Source organism: Gigantopelta aegis, chromosome 8, assembly GCF_016097555.1.
Source record: "Gigantopelta aegis isolate Gae_Host chromosome 8, Gae_host_genome, whole genome shotgun sequence".
NCBI classification, from domain to species: domain Eukaryota; kingdom Metazoa; phylum Mollusca; class Gastropoda; order Neomphalida; family Peltospiridae; genus Gigantopelta; species Gigantopelta aegis.
Genome location: NC_054706.1, coordinates 6,451,345 through 6,472,356, shown reverse-complemented (window position 1 = coordinate 6,472,356; position 21,012 = coordinate 6,451,345). Strand labels below are relative to the sequence as shown.

Genomic DNA, 21,012 nt, shown 5'->3' with positions numbered 1-21,012 from the left:
AGGTAGACGACCGATCAGTTCACATCTAGGTTCCTGTAAATGTTGGCCTTATCGAAGCGAAACATCACGTGAAAGACTGCCATCAGGTGATGATTAAGGACGAGTATGTTTTGACTGGTTTGAGCACCAGTTTCTACCACAACGTAACAATCCAACTGTTAATGTGACGGACAACGCAATAATTATGAGGATTGCCACCACAGCTGTCAAACTCGTCACCATCTAAAACGATGAAAAAATTTGCAAAAGTTTTACCAAAGAGGTGAAAAAGTATCCTGAAGTTCAAAATATGGAATAGCATCAGCAATCATTTTGTTCAATGGTACATTGTATTTAGTAGATATAATGTAAAGTGCCAAAAAGTGTAGTTCCAACAATGTCCAAAAGAAAAAAATTAATTACAGACATGGCTGAAAACCAAAGTACAACCAATGAAGAATATAAAATCAACACCAAAACTATTTATAAAATGGACTAAATGGCTGCACTACACTGTAATATTGCAGAAAGGACCCCAATTCGTCACTGTCGCTTACTGAATTGTAAACGTATTCGAGTTAACCTATATGAGCAAACTGTCAAGGATTTCGTGGTGATAAGAAGACTAATTTTAAACTGTCAAATGTGCTGATCGTAAATGCGATCTAGTTAACTTATCTGGGCAAACTGTCAAAGATTTCTTCATGATTAGAACACTATTTTAAATTGTTTGATGCAAACTTGCTGGTTTACGCTTCGTTTGGGAGGATCACCATGGATGTGTGGGTGAACTCAGAAGATCACGTACTAGAGCTTGTGACCGCGTCAATGTTAGGCGAACCTATCCAGTTATAATTAACTCGGACATCAGTCAGATACCAGTAGTGTAAGGAAGAATTCATACTTTGAGAACATCGCTATGCTGAACCTGTATGTAATCCGTTTCTGATTATTCGCCTCTCTCTCTCTCTCTCTCTCTCTCTCTCTCTCTCTCTCTCTCTCTCTCTCTCTCTCTCTCTCTCTCTCTCTCTCTCTCTCTCTCTCTCCCCCCGAAAGAGTTACTTGCCAAATTCAGTATGCACATTTAATGAGTTAAAATTTTAACGAGTTTAAATTTTCATGTTAATAACCATAATAATTGGTGATGTTCTTAGACCAAAGAGCAGTGACCGCCATATATACAGGTAAATATGTAACCTTTGCTTCGCTTGATTCAGTGTTGGAGTTTTAACCGAAAGGAAAAAGTCCCGTTTAAATATATTATATAAAACTTTATACTATTCAATAAACTCCACATTATAAATATTTTAAAACTAGAACACTGAATTATATCTTCTAGACACAAATAACGGGGCCCAATGTAGGCCTATTTGTTTTGTCAATGTTGTCTTTTAATAACAATATAATTTTATTTGATAAATCCGTAACTTTGTATTCAAGTATTTATTTAAGTACAAAGGAAAAAGTATCGGTGAGAATTTTGTACACGTCGTAATGCCAGTTTTTCATTTTAATTAGATGCAACTGATACACGACTTCTTACATTTAGAGGCAGCATCAAACTGTTGATAAAACGCTCGTCTGAGATGAGTGTGTAAAGGATGGATACCCTCGATGGACCTGTCGAAGGATGGATACCATCGATGGACCTGTTCTTTAATTGTTTTTCCCTCATTCCATGCAGTGCTCCACGACTGGTATATCAAAAGCCGTGATATATGTTGTATTATATGTGGAAAAGTGGATAAAGAGGATCCATTGCTGCTAAACGAAAAATGTAGCGGGTTTCTTCTGAGACTACGAGTCACAATGACCAAATGTTTGACATCCAATAGCCGATGATTAATAAATCAATGATCTCTAATGGTGTCAATAAAAAAGCTATAATATTCATGCATTTATACATATTAAATATGAAAGCAACCCACCCGTTATCCGTGATCAAGACCATACCTCTGCACAGTGGAGAATCGAATGGACATTTGTCAAAATAGTTGATTCCACGAATCTCTATCTAGTGTCAGCTTAAAATATTGTAGATTTTCATTGGTTTAAGTGGACAGACCCTAGTTTGATCCCATGAAAATGTACACTAAGTTTAATTAATCTACAAACCTGTAACACATTTGGATAAAGTTATAATTGGGTAAAACACGAGTCTGTGACTTTGAAATGGTGAAATACCCTCTAAAAATAGACCAAAACTAAACTCCATAACTGTTACTTTTTAGACGCATTTGCGTTTTGTAAAATATAAGAAATGCATTTTGTGATATTAAAAACACCAGGATGACCAAAACACTTCGAATGTACGGAAATAGATAACCTAAACAATACAATCTAAGTAATAGTAAAAAATATGTCGTAGTGTTTTCAAACTAGGGTATGTCCCCTTAAATTGTATAGTCCTATCCTGTAATACTTAAACTACTGTGCTTTCAGATATATAGTAGCGTAATCGATATTAAGTTAGTTCCACTCTGTATTACACACACAGTTTATGCCTGGATGGTCTACGTACTTTTACCGTAACTAGGCCTATCATGTAAACATTCTGTAAGAAAGGTAATACCGTAATACAGTGTCTATATGTCTACATACACTTACAGAACATCTTACGCCGAGTTACACAACACACATGTACCACTTAACACAGGCTGGCATTGTAAACAAAAATAGATAAAGTAAATTTTAAATAAATACAACTGGCCTTGCTAGCGGTCAAGCCACGGGATTTAAAAGCATGGTAGGGGTGTTCGACTCCAGTACCGACAGACACTCCAACCCAGAGTGACCGCCCGCCTCAGTTTTTTACGCCTCTATACCGAGTATTCTCCCTTTATACACACTGACAATTGACCTCTGCCATGGACATCAGGCGCGGATTCAGAATATTTTTGCAGGAGGGAAGGGGTGGGTGGGTGGGGGTCTACACACAAGTACCTAAATTCAATGTGTATATTAGCAGTACACTATGAAATAAGTGAACACAGTTTTTGACCTGAGCGTGGGGGGGGGGGGGGGAGGGAGTCCACACCTCCTCGACCCCCCCTGGATCCACGCCTGGACGTAAGCCTACAGATCAGATGACTGAAAGGTGTGAAATAAATATAACGAAATTAAAATAAACCCAAGCGACACACCCACTCTGTCCCCGTGTTTTTGGACAAAGACCGAGACTTGCGTGTAATCACAGTCTAAATCTTGTTTGTCTTTACTTTTCAAATATGGAATGCTTTTTTATATCCGACAAACAAAAAAAGGATTTTTGAGTAAAGCTGAAACCGATTCCCATAATCCTTCGCGACACTGACGTAATCATATTGTTTCTGGAGACCTTCAGCATCGTGGATTTGATTATGGCGGATAAAAAAAAGAGATAAAATTGATTCCTAGTAAATAGATTTTGGACTTTCTTTTACGAGTATATAGAAAGAAAAAAGGAAAAAAGTGCAGCATGTATTTTAAAAATGCTATGGTTGTACTTCCGTGTCATCACTTTACGTCATTACAATGCTTACATAGCGGTTGTTATCACGTTTGGGAATAGGATAATAGCGTATAAATGTGTATAGCACAAACATATATATGATGTGTGGGTCTTTTTTTTGTGTTGATTTTGGAAATGATATAGTTTTACAACGTAAATATATGCAAATAACTTTAAAGGTTTTTTCAACAAGGTTAAAGATTTTTTTCTAACTAGAATGTATTAATAGATTTAAAAAGCCGAATACGGGAATATTGTAAATACGTATATGTGCGTGTGTGTGTGCGTGCGTGTGTATACTTGCGTTCATACATGTATGTGTTGATGTGTGTATTTCTCATGTAGGGCCATACATGCCTAGCACGATATACGTGACCTTAGACCCGCCCGCCCCCCTCAATCTGGCTTGGGGCCTGTACCAGAATGTACAATAACTGCGGAGTGCAGATTACATGTACAGTAACTGCGGAGTGCAGATTACATGTACAATAACTGCGGAGTGCAGATTACATGTACAGTAACTGCGGAGTGCAGATTACATGTACAATAACTGCGGAGTGCAGATTACATGTACAGTAACTGCGGAGTGCAGATTACATGTACAGTAACTGCGGAGTGCAGATTACATGTACAGTAACTGAGGAGTGCAGACCACATGTGCAGTAACTGAGGAGTGCAGACCACATGTGCAATAACTGAGGAGTGCAGACCACATGTGCAATAACTGAGGAGTGCATATCACATGGACAGTAACTGAGGAGTGCAGATCACATGTACAGTAACTGCGGAGTGCAGATCACATGTACAGTAACTGCGGAGTGCAGATCACATGTACAGTAACTGCGGAGTGCAGATCACATGTACAGTAACTGCGGAGTGCAGATCACATGTACAGTAACTGCGTACAGACTGCGGAGTGCAGATCACATGTACAGTAACTGCGGAGTGCAGATGACATGTACAGTAACTGCGGAGTGCAGATTACATGTACAGTAACTGCGGAGTGCAGATTACATGTACAGTAACTGCGGAGTGCAGATTACATGTGCAGTAACTGCGGAGTGCAGATTACATGTGCAGTAACTGCGGAGTGCAGATTACATGTGCAGTAACTGCGGAGTGCAGATTACATGTACAGTAACTGCGGAGTGCAGATTACATGTGCAATAACTGCGGAGTGCAGATTACATGTACAGTAACTGCGGAGTGCAGATTACATGTGCAGTAACTGCGGAGTGCAGATTACATGTACAGTAACTGAGGAGTGCAGACCACATGTGCAGTAACTGAGGAGTGCAGACCACATGTGCAATAACTGAGGAGTGCAGACCACATGTGCAGTAACTGAGGAGTGCAGACCACATGTGCAATAACTGAGGAGTGCAGATCACATGGACAATAACTGAGGAGTGCATATCACATGGACAATAACTGAGGAGTGCAGATCACATGGACAATAACTGAGGAGTGCATATCACATGTGCAATAACTGAGGAGTGCAGATCACATGTGCAATAACTGCGGAGTGCAGATCACATGTGCAATAATTGCGGAGTGCAGATCACATGTGCAATAATCGAGGAGTGCAGGTCACATGTGCAATAATTGCGGAGTGCAGATCACATGTGCAATAATTGAGGAGTGCAGATCACATGTGCAATAACTGAGGAGTGCAGATCACATGTACAATAACTGAGGAGTGCAGATCACATGTACAATAATTGAGGAGTGCAGATTATATGTACAATAAATGGGGAGTGCAGATTACATGTACAATAAATGGGGAATACGAAATATATATACCATGACTTTGGAAAATATTCGATTCTGATTGACCAGTTACTTTAAATACTAGGTGATTAATCATGAAGACACCGCCTAATATTTAACTAGGCCGCTTTACTCGCGTATGAATACAACTCGGTATTTACAAACATGTCAGCCGAACAAAGGGGCACCTTTAACATCGGTACGCTTCAGGACGTTTTTGATATAAATCCAGTCTAGTTTGAAGAAGAAATGTGTGCAGAGTTGCCAAAACAATAAAAGAATGAAAGTAAGTACACAAACTGCAGTTTTAACAAGAAGAAATGGAAAAATAGCTGTATAATACTGTAGCCTAGTTATAGCAGACGATAGAGTTTTGTTACAAAATGCAAAAGAAAATGACAGAATATCATAAGTATCATCTTCAGTTTCCAAGCCTTTGAATATCTCACGAAATATAAGGGCTGGGATGTCTGAAATTTCTTCAAATTGAGGACAGTAATGTTGTGATAAATAATATATTTTCAGAATTAAGACTGCATTAAACGTTGCAGCTTGGTTGACTTTTGGGAGGGGTGTGGGGGTGATTTATTAAATTTCAAACAAACGTGTTATTTATTCTTATTTATGGATTTTGCTTTACATCTGTTAATAAAATAGACAAGATTAAATACTTGTTCCAAGTTCTACGGTCGTATGTATTTATTTATAATGTATTTATACTGTCAACAAATGTTGACATTTCAACATTATCTACATAAACAAAGTGGAACTATCCTGCCTGTTCACTCCTATTCCATCAGCATATTAAAATAGTTCTAACTCTGAATACGTTTTAACCATGGTAGAATTGAGATAAACATACTCTGATTTCATTTTCGAGGTAGGTTATCGTGGATTTAAAACCACTAAATGTTACATTTAAAACCTCACGCTAACGCGTTCGGTTTTAAATGGCATTTAGCGCTGTTAAATCCAAAATAACCTTCCTCGAAAATGAAATCAGAGTATGTTTATCTCCTAAATAATTGAGGAGTGCAGATTACATGTACACTAATTGAGGAGTGCAGATTACATGTACACTAATTGAGGAGTGCAGATTACATGTACACTAACTGAGGAGTGCAGATTACATGTACACTAATTGAGGAGTGCAGATTACATGTACACTAATTGAGGAGTGCAGATTACATGTACAATAATTGAGGAGTGCAGATTACATGTACAATAAATGGGGAATACGAAATATATGTATAATAATGACTGGGGAGTTCAGATCATATGTACAATAATAGGGAAGGCAGAGAGAAGCTACCGTCGTCACATGCGTCTATCGAAAAAGCAGAGAGTTTTATATGCATATTCCCATAGGCAGTATCACACATACCACGGCCTCTATGAGTCGTGAGGCACTGGTTGCCATTGATGAGGATCGATCCTGCGACCCATCACATCTGAGGCGGGCGCTCTACCACTGAGCTTCAACCCGTCTACAGGGGTACTGGTTATATATACCTGTATATATATATATATATATATATATATATATATATATATATATATATATATATATATATATATATATATATATATATATGTATATATATATATGTATATGTATATATATGTATATATGTATATATGTATATGTATGTATATGTATGTATGTATGTATACTATATATATATATATATATATATATATGACTGATGAAGGAAACATTCCTACTCACTATGTACGTGCGTACATCCATCCTCAATACATTGTGAACAAGAAATATATATATATGACTGATGAAGGAAACATTCCTACTCACTATGTACGTGCGTACATCCATCCTCAATACATTGTGAACAAGAAATTTATATATATGACTGATGAAGGAAACATTCCTACTCACTATGTACGTGCGTACATCCATCCTCAATACATTGTGAACAAGAAATATATATATATGACTGATGAAGGAAACATTCCTACTCACTATGTACGTGCGTACATCCATCCTCAATACATTGTGAACAAGAAATATATATATATGACTGATGAAGGAAACATTCCTACTCACTATGTACGTGCGTACATCCATCCTCAATACATTGTGAACAAGAAATTTATATATATTACTGATGAAGGAAACATTCCTACTCACTATGTACGTGCGTACATCCATCCTCAATACATTGTGAACAAGAAATATATATATATGACTGATGAAGGAAACATTCCTACTCACTATGTACGTGCGTACATCCATCCTCAATACATTGTGAACAAGAAATATATATATATGACTGATGAAGGAAACATTCCTACTCACTATGTACGTGCGTACATCCATCCTCAATACATTGTGAACAAGAAATTTGCAGCTGAGGTAAAATTATGTCTTAGACGAATACAAATATAATTATTTCCAATATAAAATGAAGATTCAACCAAGCTTTTTTTACAATCCGAAAGCTGCTTGCTGGAATGACAGAAACAGCTAAAGAAATAAACCTTCAAATGGTTAATGTTGAAATATTGATTGAACCATGATGAAATAACTATCATGATGAAATAACTATCATGATGAACTAATTGATTGAACCATGATGAAATAACTATCATGATGAACTAATTGATTGAACCATGATGAAATAACTATCATGATGAACTAATTGCAAAGTCATTATGAAGTCATTTTATATTTATTTTGCAGGGTTCAGGGGTATGTTTCAATTACATTGCATACATGTTTTTGTTGTTTTATTGCCACTTGATATCAATAGAACGTGTCTTAATTATGCAGACTGATGTTGCTACGTATGTGCCAAACCGAATACTAAACAAGTAGTTGTAAGATACAATTTGTCTTACGAGTTGTGTCAAAACGTATGTAACGATATATAACAACCAAATGTGCCAAGGTTGCACACAAACGAAGATAAGATACTGGCACCATATAGACGTAATTTCACTCAGCTTTAAGACGCAGCAGAATTGGACTCTGTCAAAGAAATGTATCTCTTTATTTGGATGATTTAATTGACTATCAGGAGCCCGAAGATGTGAAGATCAAAATATAGCATTGGCGGGTTTTTCTTTGTATGAGTGGAACTTAGTTGGCTGTTTTGGAGGCATTCAAATTGGTAGACCCCAAAACTGGTAGTTTGTAGTTGGAAAAATGCTGTTGAATTTTTCACATATGGACACAGGTAAACATACACATAACATATATGTACATACGCACACAGGTACACATAACATATATGTAAATACGCACACAGGTACACATACACATAACATATATGTACATGCGCACACAGTTACACATACACATAACATATATGTACACAGGCACACATGTACACATGTACACATACACATAACATATGTACATACGCACACAAGTACACATACACACAACACATATGCACATACGCACAAAGATACACATACTCATAACACATATGTACATACGCACACAGGTACACATACACACAACACATATGTACATACGCACACAGGTACACATACACAAAACATATATGTACATATGCACACATGTACAGATACACATAACATATATGTACATATGCACACAGGTACACATACACAAAACATATATGTACATACGCACACAGGTATACTCACACATAACATATATGTACATACGCACACAGGTATACTCACACATAACATATATGTACATATGCACACAGGTACACATACACAAAACATATATGTACACATGCACACAGGTATACTCACACAAAACATATATGTACACATGCACACATCCATCGATCCACCCATCCACCCATACATATAGATGGAGGCACATCTATCCATACACACAAGCCGAGACACATCTATGCATGGGATGCATTCAAATCAGTAATCTTCTAATTTGGAAATATTCTGATGAAATATTGCACACATGCACGCACTGATGTACGTACGGACACACATAGAGAGAACACATGCACATAAGCGCAGAGTGGCCGCAGACATCCATCCATCCATTCACCATTCCACACAGATGGTGCCAAAGTGATGACTGACAAGGCTCAGCAACATTGCTAGCTGGTATGTAATGACAGAATCGTGTCACACGGTCTACGTGGGATACCAAACCGTCGGGGTTATACTCGCTACACAAACTCCACATCAACAGGGCACCATGTCAACCCGTACTGTTTGTTTTTGCAGAAAAACTCGGGTCAAAGTTCAACCAAGTGAGCAACATTATGATGATTCAGGCCCTGTCGAAAGAAGATGCTATGTCATTCAAGAAACCTAGACACTGGGTGAGTATTCACATCTGTTACCTTTTGAAGCAGCACTATATGGCTTGGTCAAACATTATTAAGGGTGTAGGGTAGATACACAAAAAGAATCGGGGTACAGTAGTCGGTATTACTCTGCTAAAGGACACTTTTAAACAAACAAAAAGGAGACACATTTTTATATGTATATATTTCCCCGGGATCAGCGGACCCCTCAACCAGCTAGGTGCAACCTTGTTCTAGTATAGGTCAAACTGCACTGACTGCATTTTATTGGAAGTAAAACAAATTTGTTTTATCTAACGACGCCACTAGAGCACATTGATTTTTTATCTTATCATCGGCTATTGGACGTCAAACATATGGTCATTCTGACACTATTTCTTTTGTTAGAGGAAACCCGCTGTCGCCACATAGGCTACTCTTTTGCGACAGGCAGCAAGGGATCTTTTTTTTGCGCTTCCCACAGGCCATAGCATAAAAATCCCATGCCTCGACTGGGATCCGAACCTAGTACCTACCAGCCTGTAGTCTGATGGCTTAACCACTGCGCCACCGAGGCCTGTTTTATTGGAAGTAATGGCGCACACATAAGGTGCTTTATTATACGATATTATTATTATTATTATTATTATTATGCTAAATGTCAGTAAATGTTCTGAATACGTTGTATTTCTTCTGTTTGTCTTTATTATTCACACCGTTCTTTGTGAATGTCTTGTTCCTGTACTGATCAATGGGCTCGAGTGGAGTTTCTAAACAAAACACACCTTAACTTTCTTTTTATTCAGCATAACCATCAACACACTCAACTGTTATAATCGTTAATATGCATGTGTATTAACATACACATTACACTTAGAAGTGTTTACACAGGAAGTCTGTCAGTATTAATTTGGTAAAAAAGAAAACTGATAACTATTTTTTGAGATACAGTTCAATGTATATTCCATATTTCATAATTTTATTATAAATATACCATTTCATGTTATTGTGTCAAAAATTATTCTGTTAATTAAAACAAAATCACTTGACATTTCAAGAAAATGTTTTCAACCCATCACGTCTTTAAAAACTAAATCACATTTGAAAAATAAGTGAAATATTATCTTTGTAATATATTATTTAATATATTTATGAGGCACCCAATATGATCACTGTCTGGACCGTGATTCGTGCGTCCATGTCATGACATCTGACTGTGTATCTGTTGGCTATGTCCCACTGGACGATTATAATCGACAACTGATCGGCTGACCTGTACCAATGTGATGATCGATTATAAAGGTTCATAATCGATTGTTACGGCTATCTCATGGTCCATTCCGTGACGTGGTGAGGTAGCTTGGATGTCTCAATAACTCGGAGAGCTATGCCAGCTGGAGCATCAGCTCCTGGTAGGGTCACCCAAGCTAGACTGGCGAAAGGGTAGAGACTAGGAGAAACAAACTCCAAAATCAAAACTGGGCTGGTGAGGCTCAGAATCCTAGTAAGGAAACTCTCCTAGGCGAAAGAAAACTCCAAACTCAAATCAAATCCACTGAAGTCAGAGTGCAGAAGGCGAAAGGAAATTTCTTTACATGCACCAAGCTCTATGGTCATCATGATTGTTGCAGGAAATGTTACCTGTAATTTTGCCCGCAGTTTAAATGACGAACTGGATGTATAAATGTACTGGGGTTTGATTTGGTTTTCAAATAGGCTCACAGAAAACAGATAAAGAATAGGTAAACTAAGCGAAATGCAAGGTCTATGCCTGTGAACCTGACAATAATGCACATGGTACTATTAATTTAAATCATTCTTAAATTCAGTCTGATTGTAATCGAAAGTTGAATGATGAAATTACAACCGAATCACAACACTGTTATCTATCCATTGAACTGTGCAGGTCTAGTCTTTTTTAGGCCAGTATTGGGAGTGGCACTTCTGCAGGTGGGGTATGAAAAATGTACCCTGGGGAGCTGCAACCAGATACATTAACGACGCACTCAACACATTTTATTGACGGTTATATGACCTCGAACATATGGTTAAGAATCACACAGATATTGAGAGAGGAAACCCGCTGTCGCCACTTCATGGGCTACTCTTGTCGATTAGCAGCAAAGGTTCTTTTATATGCACCATCCCACAAACAGGATAGCACATACCACGGCCTTTGATATACCAGTCGCGGTGCACTGGCTGGAACGAGAAATGGCCCAGTGTGTCCACCGACGAGGATCGATCCCAAACCGACCGCGCATCAAGCGAGCGCTTTACCACTGGGCTACATCCCGCCCCTATATTGCAGTTAACACACGTTCCTGTAAGCCATGGATGCATTCACATCCATTTGAACCCGGGCAGATATATGTTTGACTTCCCTACGTTTGGAACTCATGAGCTCTCAGCCATTTGTAATGCGACTGGTCTTAAGTGACATTAGCAAAATGTTGGGACGAAAAGAGAGATCATTTCTAAAGCGGCCTTTTTTGTTTTGTTAACATGTCTATTTTTGAACGCTACAACCGTGCTGTGAGTGTTAGCAGCCGCTACTAGAGTAGGGCACATTTCAAAAGTGGTCAGCACCATGCCCAAAAATTCAAATTCAAACTGGATTATACTGATGAAAAGTATGCTATTTTATTTCCATCCGACACCAAAATATAATTTTCACTCGACACCAAAACTAACGTGCATAAAAAGGTTAATCAGACAAGTGACTTTGTTAATCTAAATTTCAAACATGTTTCTTGGTTCTTCATACATTTTTGATAGAATGTTGTACTGATTCTGTCAAGTTGGCCTATTTAATTTCTATCAATGTCCAACACCAAAACTATCTAAACTTCACTACGTTAAGATGCAGCTCCTCATGCCTCCTACAAAACTATCTAAACTTCACTACGTTAAGATGCAGCTCCTCATGCCTCCTACAAAACCATATTACTTTACTTCCTAATGCGGATAACTTAAAAAGGAATACAAGGGAAAAGATTCGTATTCCATCTGACTCCAAAACTGATATTTTGAATTATGCCCAGCAGGGCCATAGCTAGGATTTATTTATTTATTTATTTATTATTATTATTATTATTATTATTATTATTATTATTTTTTTTTTTTATTTTTTTTTTTGGGGGGGGGGGGGGGGGGGGCAACTGAGTAGTTAATAGTCTAAAACTCCTTAAACGGTTAAGAAGAGAATTTTCTTTAATTTTCTATAATTTTTTCCGGATTTTGTTTTTGGAGAGGGTGGGGGGTGGGGGGGGGGGGCAGTAGTGTTATTGTACTCAGCGGATAACACAGTACACTGACACTAAACCAGGAACAAGTTCATGTTTTTATGAACATAATCCGTGCTGTAAGTGATGTGTTATCACAACATTAGACTAAAGAGCAGAGGTCTGTGGAATAATTACTCCTATAATCCGCTGCCAACCGAAATGCGTTACAGCTAGTATCATGGCCGTGCAGTGTACTTGTAATGATGTAAAAGGAGTATCATATCACAATCAGTCATAGAATCGATTCCCGACGATGTGCCCACTGGACTATTTCTTGTTCCAGCTAATTCTCAGCTGACCAATTAGAAATTAATTCGAGTCGGGACGTAGCCCAATGGTTAAAACTCTTGCATCGTGAATCGACCGCCGACGGTGAGCCCATTGGGCTATTGCTCATTTCAGTCAGTGCTACATAACTGGTTTAAGAAAAGTTATGGTACGTACTATCCTGTCTGTGGGATGAGGCATATGAAAGATCCCTTGCGGCTAATCGAAAACGAGTAGTCCACGGAGTGGGAGCAGCAGGTTTCCTCCCTTATTATCTGTGTGGTCCTTAACCATATATCAGACGCCATATAACCGACACTAATACGCCGAGTGCGTTTGAATAAAATACTTCGTCCTTGGTTCTTTCAACAGTCGTTTTCATTTTGTTTACCACAGTTGCATACAGTTTCTGTGTTCTGACCATGTTCACTACAGTTGCATACACTTTCTGTGTTCTGACCATGTTCACCACAGTTGCATACACTTTCTGTGTTTTGACCATGTTCACTACAGTTGCATACACTTTCTGTGTTCTGACCATGTTCACCACAGTTGCATACACCATGTTCTGACCATGTTCACCACAGTTGCATACACTTTCTGTGTTCTGACCATGTTCACCACAGTTGCATACACTTTCTGTGTTTTGACCATGTTCACTACAGTTGCATACACTTTCTGTGTTCTGACCATGTTCACCACAGTTGCATACACCATGTTCTGACCATGTTCACCACAGTTGCATACACTTTCTGTGTTCTGACCATGTTCACCACAGTTGCATACACCATGTTCTGACCATGTTCACCACAGTTGCATACACTTTCTGTGTTCTGACCATGTTCACCACAGTTGCATACACTTTCTGTGTTCTGACCATGTTCACCACAGTTGCATACACTTTCTATGTTCTGACCATGTTCACCACAGTTGCATACACCATGTTCTGACCATGTTCACTACAGTTGCATACACTTTCTGTGTTCTGACCATGTTCACCACAGTTGCATACACCATGTTCTGACCATGTTCACCACAGTTGCATACACTTTCTGTGTTCTGACCATGTTCACCACAGTTCCATACACTTTCTGTGTTCTGACCATGTTCACCACAGTTCCATACACTTTCTGTGTTCTGACCATGTTCACCACAGTTCCATACACTTTCTGTGTTCTGACCATGTTCACCACAATTGCATACACTTTCTATGTTCTGACCATGTTTACCACAGTTCCATACACCATGTTCTGACCATGTTTACCACAGTTCCATACACTGTCTGTGTTCTGACCATGTTTACTACAGTTCCATACACTTTCTGTGTTCTGACCATGTTTACCACAGTTCCACACTGTTGATCAGCCATTTATGGAGAGGCGCTTGCCTCTTGTGCATAAGTCGTAGGATCAAAGCCTCTCAACAGAACCATTATTTTGTTTGTATCAACCAGTGTTTCAAAAGCCGAGGTATGTGCCGTCTTCTCTGGGAATTTGCCTTTAAAACATCCCTTACTGCTAACTGAAAGTATAGCGGGTTTTCCCGGAAAACGATATGTCCAAATTAGTAAATGTTTGACATCGAATAGCCAATAGTTTATTGATGAACATGCTTTATTAGTGGTGTTTTAAAAAAAAAACCGAACTAACTTTTAACAGCCGATATATTGTTCGTGTATGGGTGTTAAATATTTATTTATTTATATTTATTCATTCATTAATTCATTCAGACCGTTGTTTGCCTTTGTCTGGAACAAACATGTAGTAAGTGCATGGACAACATTTCCAAGTTCGTTCTAAAAGCAGACGACATGCGAGTTTTTGTTTTTCAAGTCTCACGCAGAAGACCTGGTATTCTGTGGTATTCTTCTTTCCGTGTTTCTGTGTAGATTTATTTTTGGAACATTTTCATCTGCGAGAATTTCTTTCTATTTCTCCACCTGACTATGCCATAGCGGGCGAAACGTGCGCGCATGTGCGAAAAAACCGCTACTTCCGCATATTTACTTTGTCAAGATGGCGTCGTTGGTATCGCGCCCGCCTTCTTTGTACATATGGTCCCCCACCGTCCTCCGTCTACAGCACCAACATTCCTAGTGTAATCCTATTTAGAGTTATCATTTCCGGGATAAGACGACAATGCCCGATTCAGCGCCTGTGTTTCGGCTTTTCGCATCTTCTGGTGCATGACACATTGTGCGAACTGTCAAAAGTCAACACCGTCAAATCCGCTTGCACACGCGATGAAAAGCTGGACTGAGATCACAGTTGTTTTCCTTGTGCATTTTACAACACGGCGCAAAATGTTATTAATACGAGCTTTTCACGATATGACGCAGCACCGCTTCATATGTTCATAATAAGGTATAGATTTTTCAAAAAAGGTTTAGGGAGGTATTAACACCTAATATTACCTTAAAAATTAAATCACACTCCCACGCCCTCCTATAACATCGCAAAAACATAGACACAAATAACTCTTCAGGTTTAATAAACTAATGATTTCAGGCTATCTGCACTGAACTGAACTTTATTTACACTCGGGCCGTAATCAACGACATATGAGGATATTAACATGCAGCAATCAGTATAATTGTAAGAAGATGGTGTATATACAGTCACGTACATAAGTACAAAAATACACAAAATATCAAAGATATTTGAAAATATTCATAATTAAACTATAAAATAAAGAAAGTTTTCTAAGGACACCAACTTTTTTTTTTAAAGAGTTGAATAATTGATAAAATGTGTATTATATTTTATTTAGACTGACAGAAATATTGTAATTAATGATTTCTTTCATTATTAAAACCCCCCATACCGTACATGTAAGTATGCAATGAAACTCATCTCCGATGTCGTATTATTACACAATGGAAATGGTCACTGTATGATTAACACACGTTCAGTCCTCGTTGTTTAAAGCGACTGCCCCGAGGTTGCTGCTATAGTGACACGTTTCTGACCGAGTATTCCCAATAATGACTAATATTACATATGAAATAAATGTTCTAGTATAGAATATCAGTTTATGTATACACAAGGTGTTCCACGTCGCCTGGCTGTTTCTAGGTTTCCCTGGGAAAGTGCAGATTTAATATCTCTTGCTATTTTATCGGTAAGAGAAACCTACATGTATGTGACATCATTGGGTTTCCTTTCTTTCTGTTTCTGAGGACTTAATGACGAAATAACCATAAGTTAGACATCAAATAGCTAGTTTAACAATGTGCGGAGACGTCGATAACCAAATATTCCGTTCGTTTTCTAAATTAACAAATATATAAAAAATATATTCTCAGTAGCCGTAACCCATGTGGTGACAGCAGGTTGTCTCCCCGTCTCTCTCGGTTAAATGGCGAAATAGTCGTATGTTAGACACGAAATAGCTGTGTGTCTTAATAATCGTATGTTAGACACGAGATAGCCACGAAATAGCCGTATGTTAGACACGAAATAGCTGTGTGTCTTAATAATCGTATGTTAGACACGAGATAATCACGAAATAGCCGTATGTTAGACACGAAATAGCTGCGTGTCTTAATAGCCGTATGTTAAACACGAGATAACCACGAAATAGCCGTGTGTTAGACACGAAATAGCCGTATGTTAGACACGAAATAGCCACAAAATAGCAAGATGTTAGACACGAAATAGCCGCATGTTAGTCATATAATTGACACGAAATAGCTATATCTTAGACACGAGATAGCCACGAAATAGTCTTATGTTAGACACGAAATAGCTGTGTCTTAATAGCCGTATGTTAAACACGAGATAGCCGTATGTTAGACAGTAAATAGCCACAAAATAGCCGTATGTTAGACACGAAATAGCCGTATGTTAGACACGAAATATCTGTGTCTTAATAGCCGTATGTTAGCCACGAAATAGCCGTATGTTAGACACGAAATAGACACGAAATAGCAAGATGTTAGACACGAAATAGCTGTAGCTCATGTGGTGACAGCAGGTTTTCTCCCCGTGTCTCTCGGTTAAATGTCGAAATAGCCGTATGTTAGACACGAAATATCTGTGTCTTAATAGCCGTATGTTAGCCACGAAATAGCCGTATGTTAGACACGAAATAGCAAGATGTTAGACACGAAATAGCTGTAGCTCATGTGGTGACAGCAGGTTTTCTCCCCGTGTCTCTCGGTTAAATGTCGAAATAGCCGTAGGTTAGCCACGAAATAGCCGTATGTTAGCCACGAAATAGCCGTATGTTAGACACGAAATAGCAGTGTCTTAATAGCCGTATGTTAGACAAGAAATAGCCGTATGTTAGACACGAAATAGCTGTGTCTTAATAACCGTATGTTAGACACGAAATAACTGTGTTTTAATAGCCGTATGTTAGAAACGAAATAGCCGTATGTTAGACACGAAATAGACACGAAATAGCTAGATGTTAGACACGAAATAGCTGTAGCTCATGTGGTGACAGCAGGTTTTCTCCCCGTGTCTCTCGGTTAAATGTCAAAATAGTCGTAGGTTAGCCACGAAATAGCCGTATGTTAGACACGAAATATCTGTGTCTTAATAGCCGTATGTTAGCCACGAAATAGCCGTATGTTAGACACGAAATAGACACGAAATAGCAAGATGTTAGACACGAAATAGCTGTAGCTCATGTGGTGACAGCAGGTTTTCTCCCCGTGTCTCTCGGTTAAATGTCGAAATAGCCGTAGGTTAGCCACGAAATAGCCGTATGTTAGACACGAAATATCTGTGTCTTAATAGCCGTATGTTAGCCACGAAATAGCCGTATGTTAGACACGAAATAGCAAGATGTTAGACACGAAATAGCTGTAGCTCATGTGGTGACAGCAGGTTTTCTCCCCGTGTCTCTCGGTTAAATGTCGAAATAGCCGTAGGTTAGCCACGAAATAGCCGTATGTTAGCCACGAAATAGCCGTATGTTAGACACGAAATAGCAGTGTCTTAATAGCCGTATGTTAGACACGAAATAGCTGTGTCTTAATAACCGTATGTTAGACACGAAATAGCTGTGTTTTAATAGCCGTATGTTAGAAACGAAATAGCCGTATGTTAGACACGAAATAGACACGAAATAGCTAGATGTTAGACACGAAATAGCTGTAGCTCATGTGGTGACAGCAGGTTTTCTCCCCGTGTCTCTCGGTTAAATGTCAAAATAGTCGTAGGTTAGCCACGAAATAGCCATATGTTAGACACGAAATATCTGTGTCTTAATAGCCGTATGTTAGCCACGAAATAGCCGTATGTTAGACACGAAATAGACACGAAATAGCAAGATGTTAGACACGAAATAGCTGTAGCTCATGTGGTGACAGCAGGTTTTCTCCCCGTGTCTCTCGGTTAAATGTCGAAATAGCCGTAGGTTAGCCACGAAATAGCCGTATGTTAGACACGAAATATCTGTGTCTTAATAGCCGTATGTTAGCCACGAAATAGCCGTATGTTAGACACGAAATAGACACGAAATAGCAAGATGTTAGACACGAAATAGCTGTAGCTCATGTGGTGACAGCAGGTTTTCTCCCCGTGTCTCTCGGTTAAATGTCGAAATAGCCGTAGGTTAGCCACGAAATAGCCGTATGTTAGCCACGAAATAGCCGTATGTTAGACACGAAATAGCAGTGTCTTAATAGCCGTATGTTAGACACGAAATAGCCGTATGTTAGACACGAAATAGCTGTGTCTTAATAACCGTATGTTAGACACGAAATAGCTGTGTTTTAATAGCCGTATGTTAGAAACGAAATAGCCGTATGTTAGACACGAAATAGACACGAAATAGCCAGATGTTAGACACGAAATAGCTGTAGCTCATGTGGTGACAGCAGGTTTTTTCCCCGTGTCTCTCGGTTAAATGTCAAAATAGTCGTAGGTTAGCCACGAAATAGCCGTATGTTAGACACGAAATATCTGTGTCTTAATAGCCGTATGTTAGCCACGAAATAGCCGTATGTTAGACACGAAATAGACACGAAATAGCAAGATGTTAGACACGAAATAGCTGTAGCTCATGTGGTGACAGCAGGTTTTCTCCCCGTGTCTCTCGGTTAAATGTCGAAATAGCCGTAGGTTAGCCACGAAATAGCCGTATGTTAGCCACGAAATAGCCGTATGTTAGACACGAAATAGCAGTGTCTTAATAGCCGTATGTTAGACACGAAATAGCCGTATGTTAGACACGAAATAGCTGTGTCTTAATAACCGTATGTTAGACACGAAATAGCTGTGTTTTAATAGCCGTATGTTAGAAACGAAATAGCCGTATGTTAGACACGAAATAGACACGAAATAGCTAGATGTTAGACACGAAATAGCTGTAGCTCATGTGGTGACAGCAGGTTTTCTCCCCGTGTCTCTCGGTTAAATGTCAAAATAGTCGTAGGTTAGCCACGAAATAGCCGTATGTTAGACACGAAATATCTGTGTCTTAATAGCCGTATGTTAGCCACGAAATAGCCGTATGTTAGACACGAAATAGACACGAAATAGCAAGATGTTAGACACGAAATAGCTGTAGCTCATGTGGTGACAGCAGGTTTTCTCCCCGTGTCTCTCGGTTAAATGTCGAAATAGCCGTAGGTTAGCCACGAAATAGCCGTATGTTAGCCACGAAATAGCCGTATGTTAGACACGAAATAGCAGTGTCTTAATAGCCGTATGTTATACACGAAATAGCCGTATGTTAGACACGAAATAGCTGTGTCTTAATAACCGTATGTTAGACACGAAATAGCTGTGTTTTAATAGCCGTATGTTAGAAACGAAATAGCCGTATGTTAGACACGAAATAGACACGAAATAGCCAGATGTTAGACACGAAATAGCTGTAGCTGATGTGGTGACAGCAGGTTTTCTCCCCGTGTCTCTCGGTTAAATGTCAAAATAGTCGTATGTTAGCCACGAAATTGCCGTAGGTTAGCCACGGAATAGCCGTATGTTAGACACGAAACGCCGTATGTTAAAAATGTACTGAGGTGACGTTGAACAAATATTTATTTCCTAAATAAACGAATATTAAAAAATATTTCGAGATCGCAACTTTTAATTAACTAAGCATTTAGTGCACAAGATACTTATGCCAAAGAAAAATATCAGTGATACTCATCAGTGATACTGAAATCTACATTATACTCCACAAACAAAAGCCTGTGTCTAGTCGTGTACTCGGCCATGTTGATAAGTAAGGCCTGAAGCATGTTTTCAGTCATTGTTTAGGCGCCTCGCGGATTTGATTGTATATCACGTTTTCTTACACACCAGTTGGTGAGAACATCATGCGTTATTTTTTGTTACACATAGTTGTTTGCACACGTATGTATGTTAACAATTTCAAGATATACGACTGGCTGCTCCTAGGTGATGACCAGGTCACCAATGCCATACATCCAATGAAAAACTACACGATGGAAACCGATTACACTGTGACGTATAGTTAACCTGATATTCACGTGTCTGTGACGCGTAAATCAGCTACAAGTGCAATGGCTGTAAATAACTTTTAGTCGAAAAAGATGTTAAAATTTTCTTAAAACCTGTAGGTTATTCACTCCACAAACAACCCGTTTAACTGTCGTTGTACCTGGTGTGTAAGAAAACACAATGTGAAATACTTGCAGGTTATTCACTCCACAAACAACCCGTTTAACTGTCTGTCGTTGTACTTGGTGTGTAAGAAAACACAATGTGAAATACCTGCAGGTTATTCACTCCACAAACAACCCGTTTAACTGTCGTTGTACCTGGTGTGTAAGAAAACACAATGTGAAATACCTGCAGGTTATTCACTCCATAAACAACCCGTTTTACTGTCTGTCGTTGTACCTGGTGTGTAAGAAAACACAATGTGAAATACCTGCAGGTTATTCACTCCACAAACAACCCGTTTAACTGTCTGTCGTTGTACCTGGTGTGTAAGAAAACACAATGTGAAATACCTGCAGGTTATTCACTCCACAAAC

General features: G+C 38.7%; 1 protein-coding gene across 1 annotated transcript in view; it reads left to right on the top strand.

The window, feature by feature from the left end:
- Window positions 1-21,012, top strand: part of LOC121378892 — a 158,100-nt gene that overhangs the window by 15,131 nt on the left and 121,957 nt on the right. Inside the window, exon 3 of the mRNA XM_041507255.1 lies at window positions 9,434-9,531. Within this exon, the coding sequence (XP_041363189.1) occupies window positions 9,434-9,531 (98 nt within the window). The remainder of the gene's footprint in view (window positions 1-9,433; window positions 9,532-21,012) is intronic.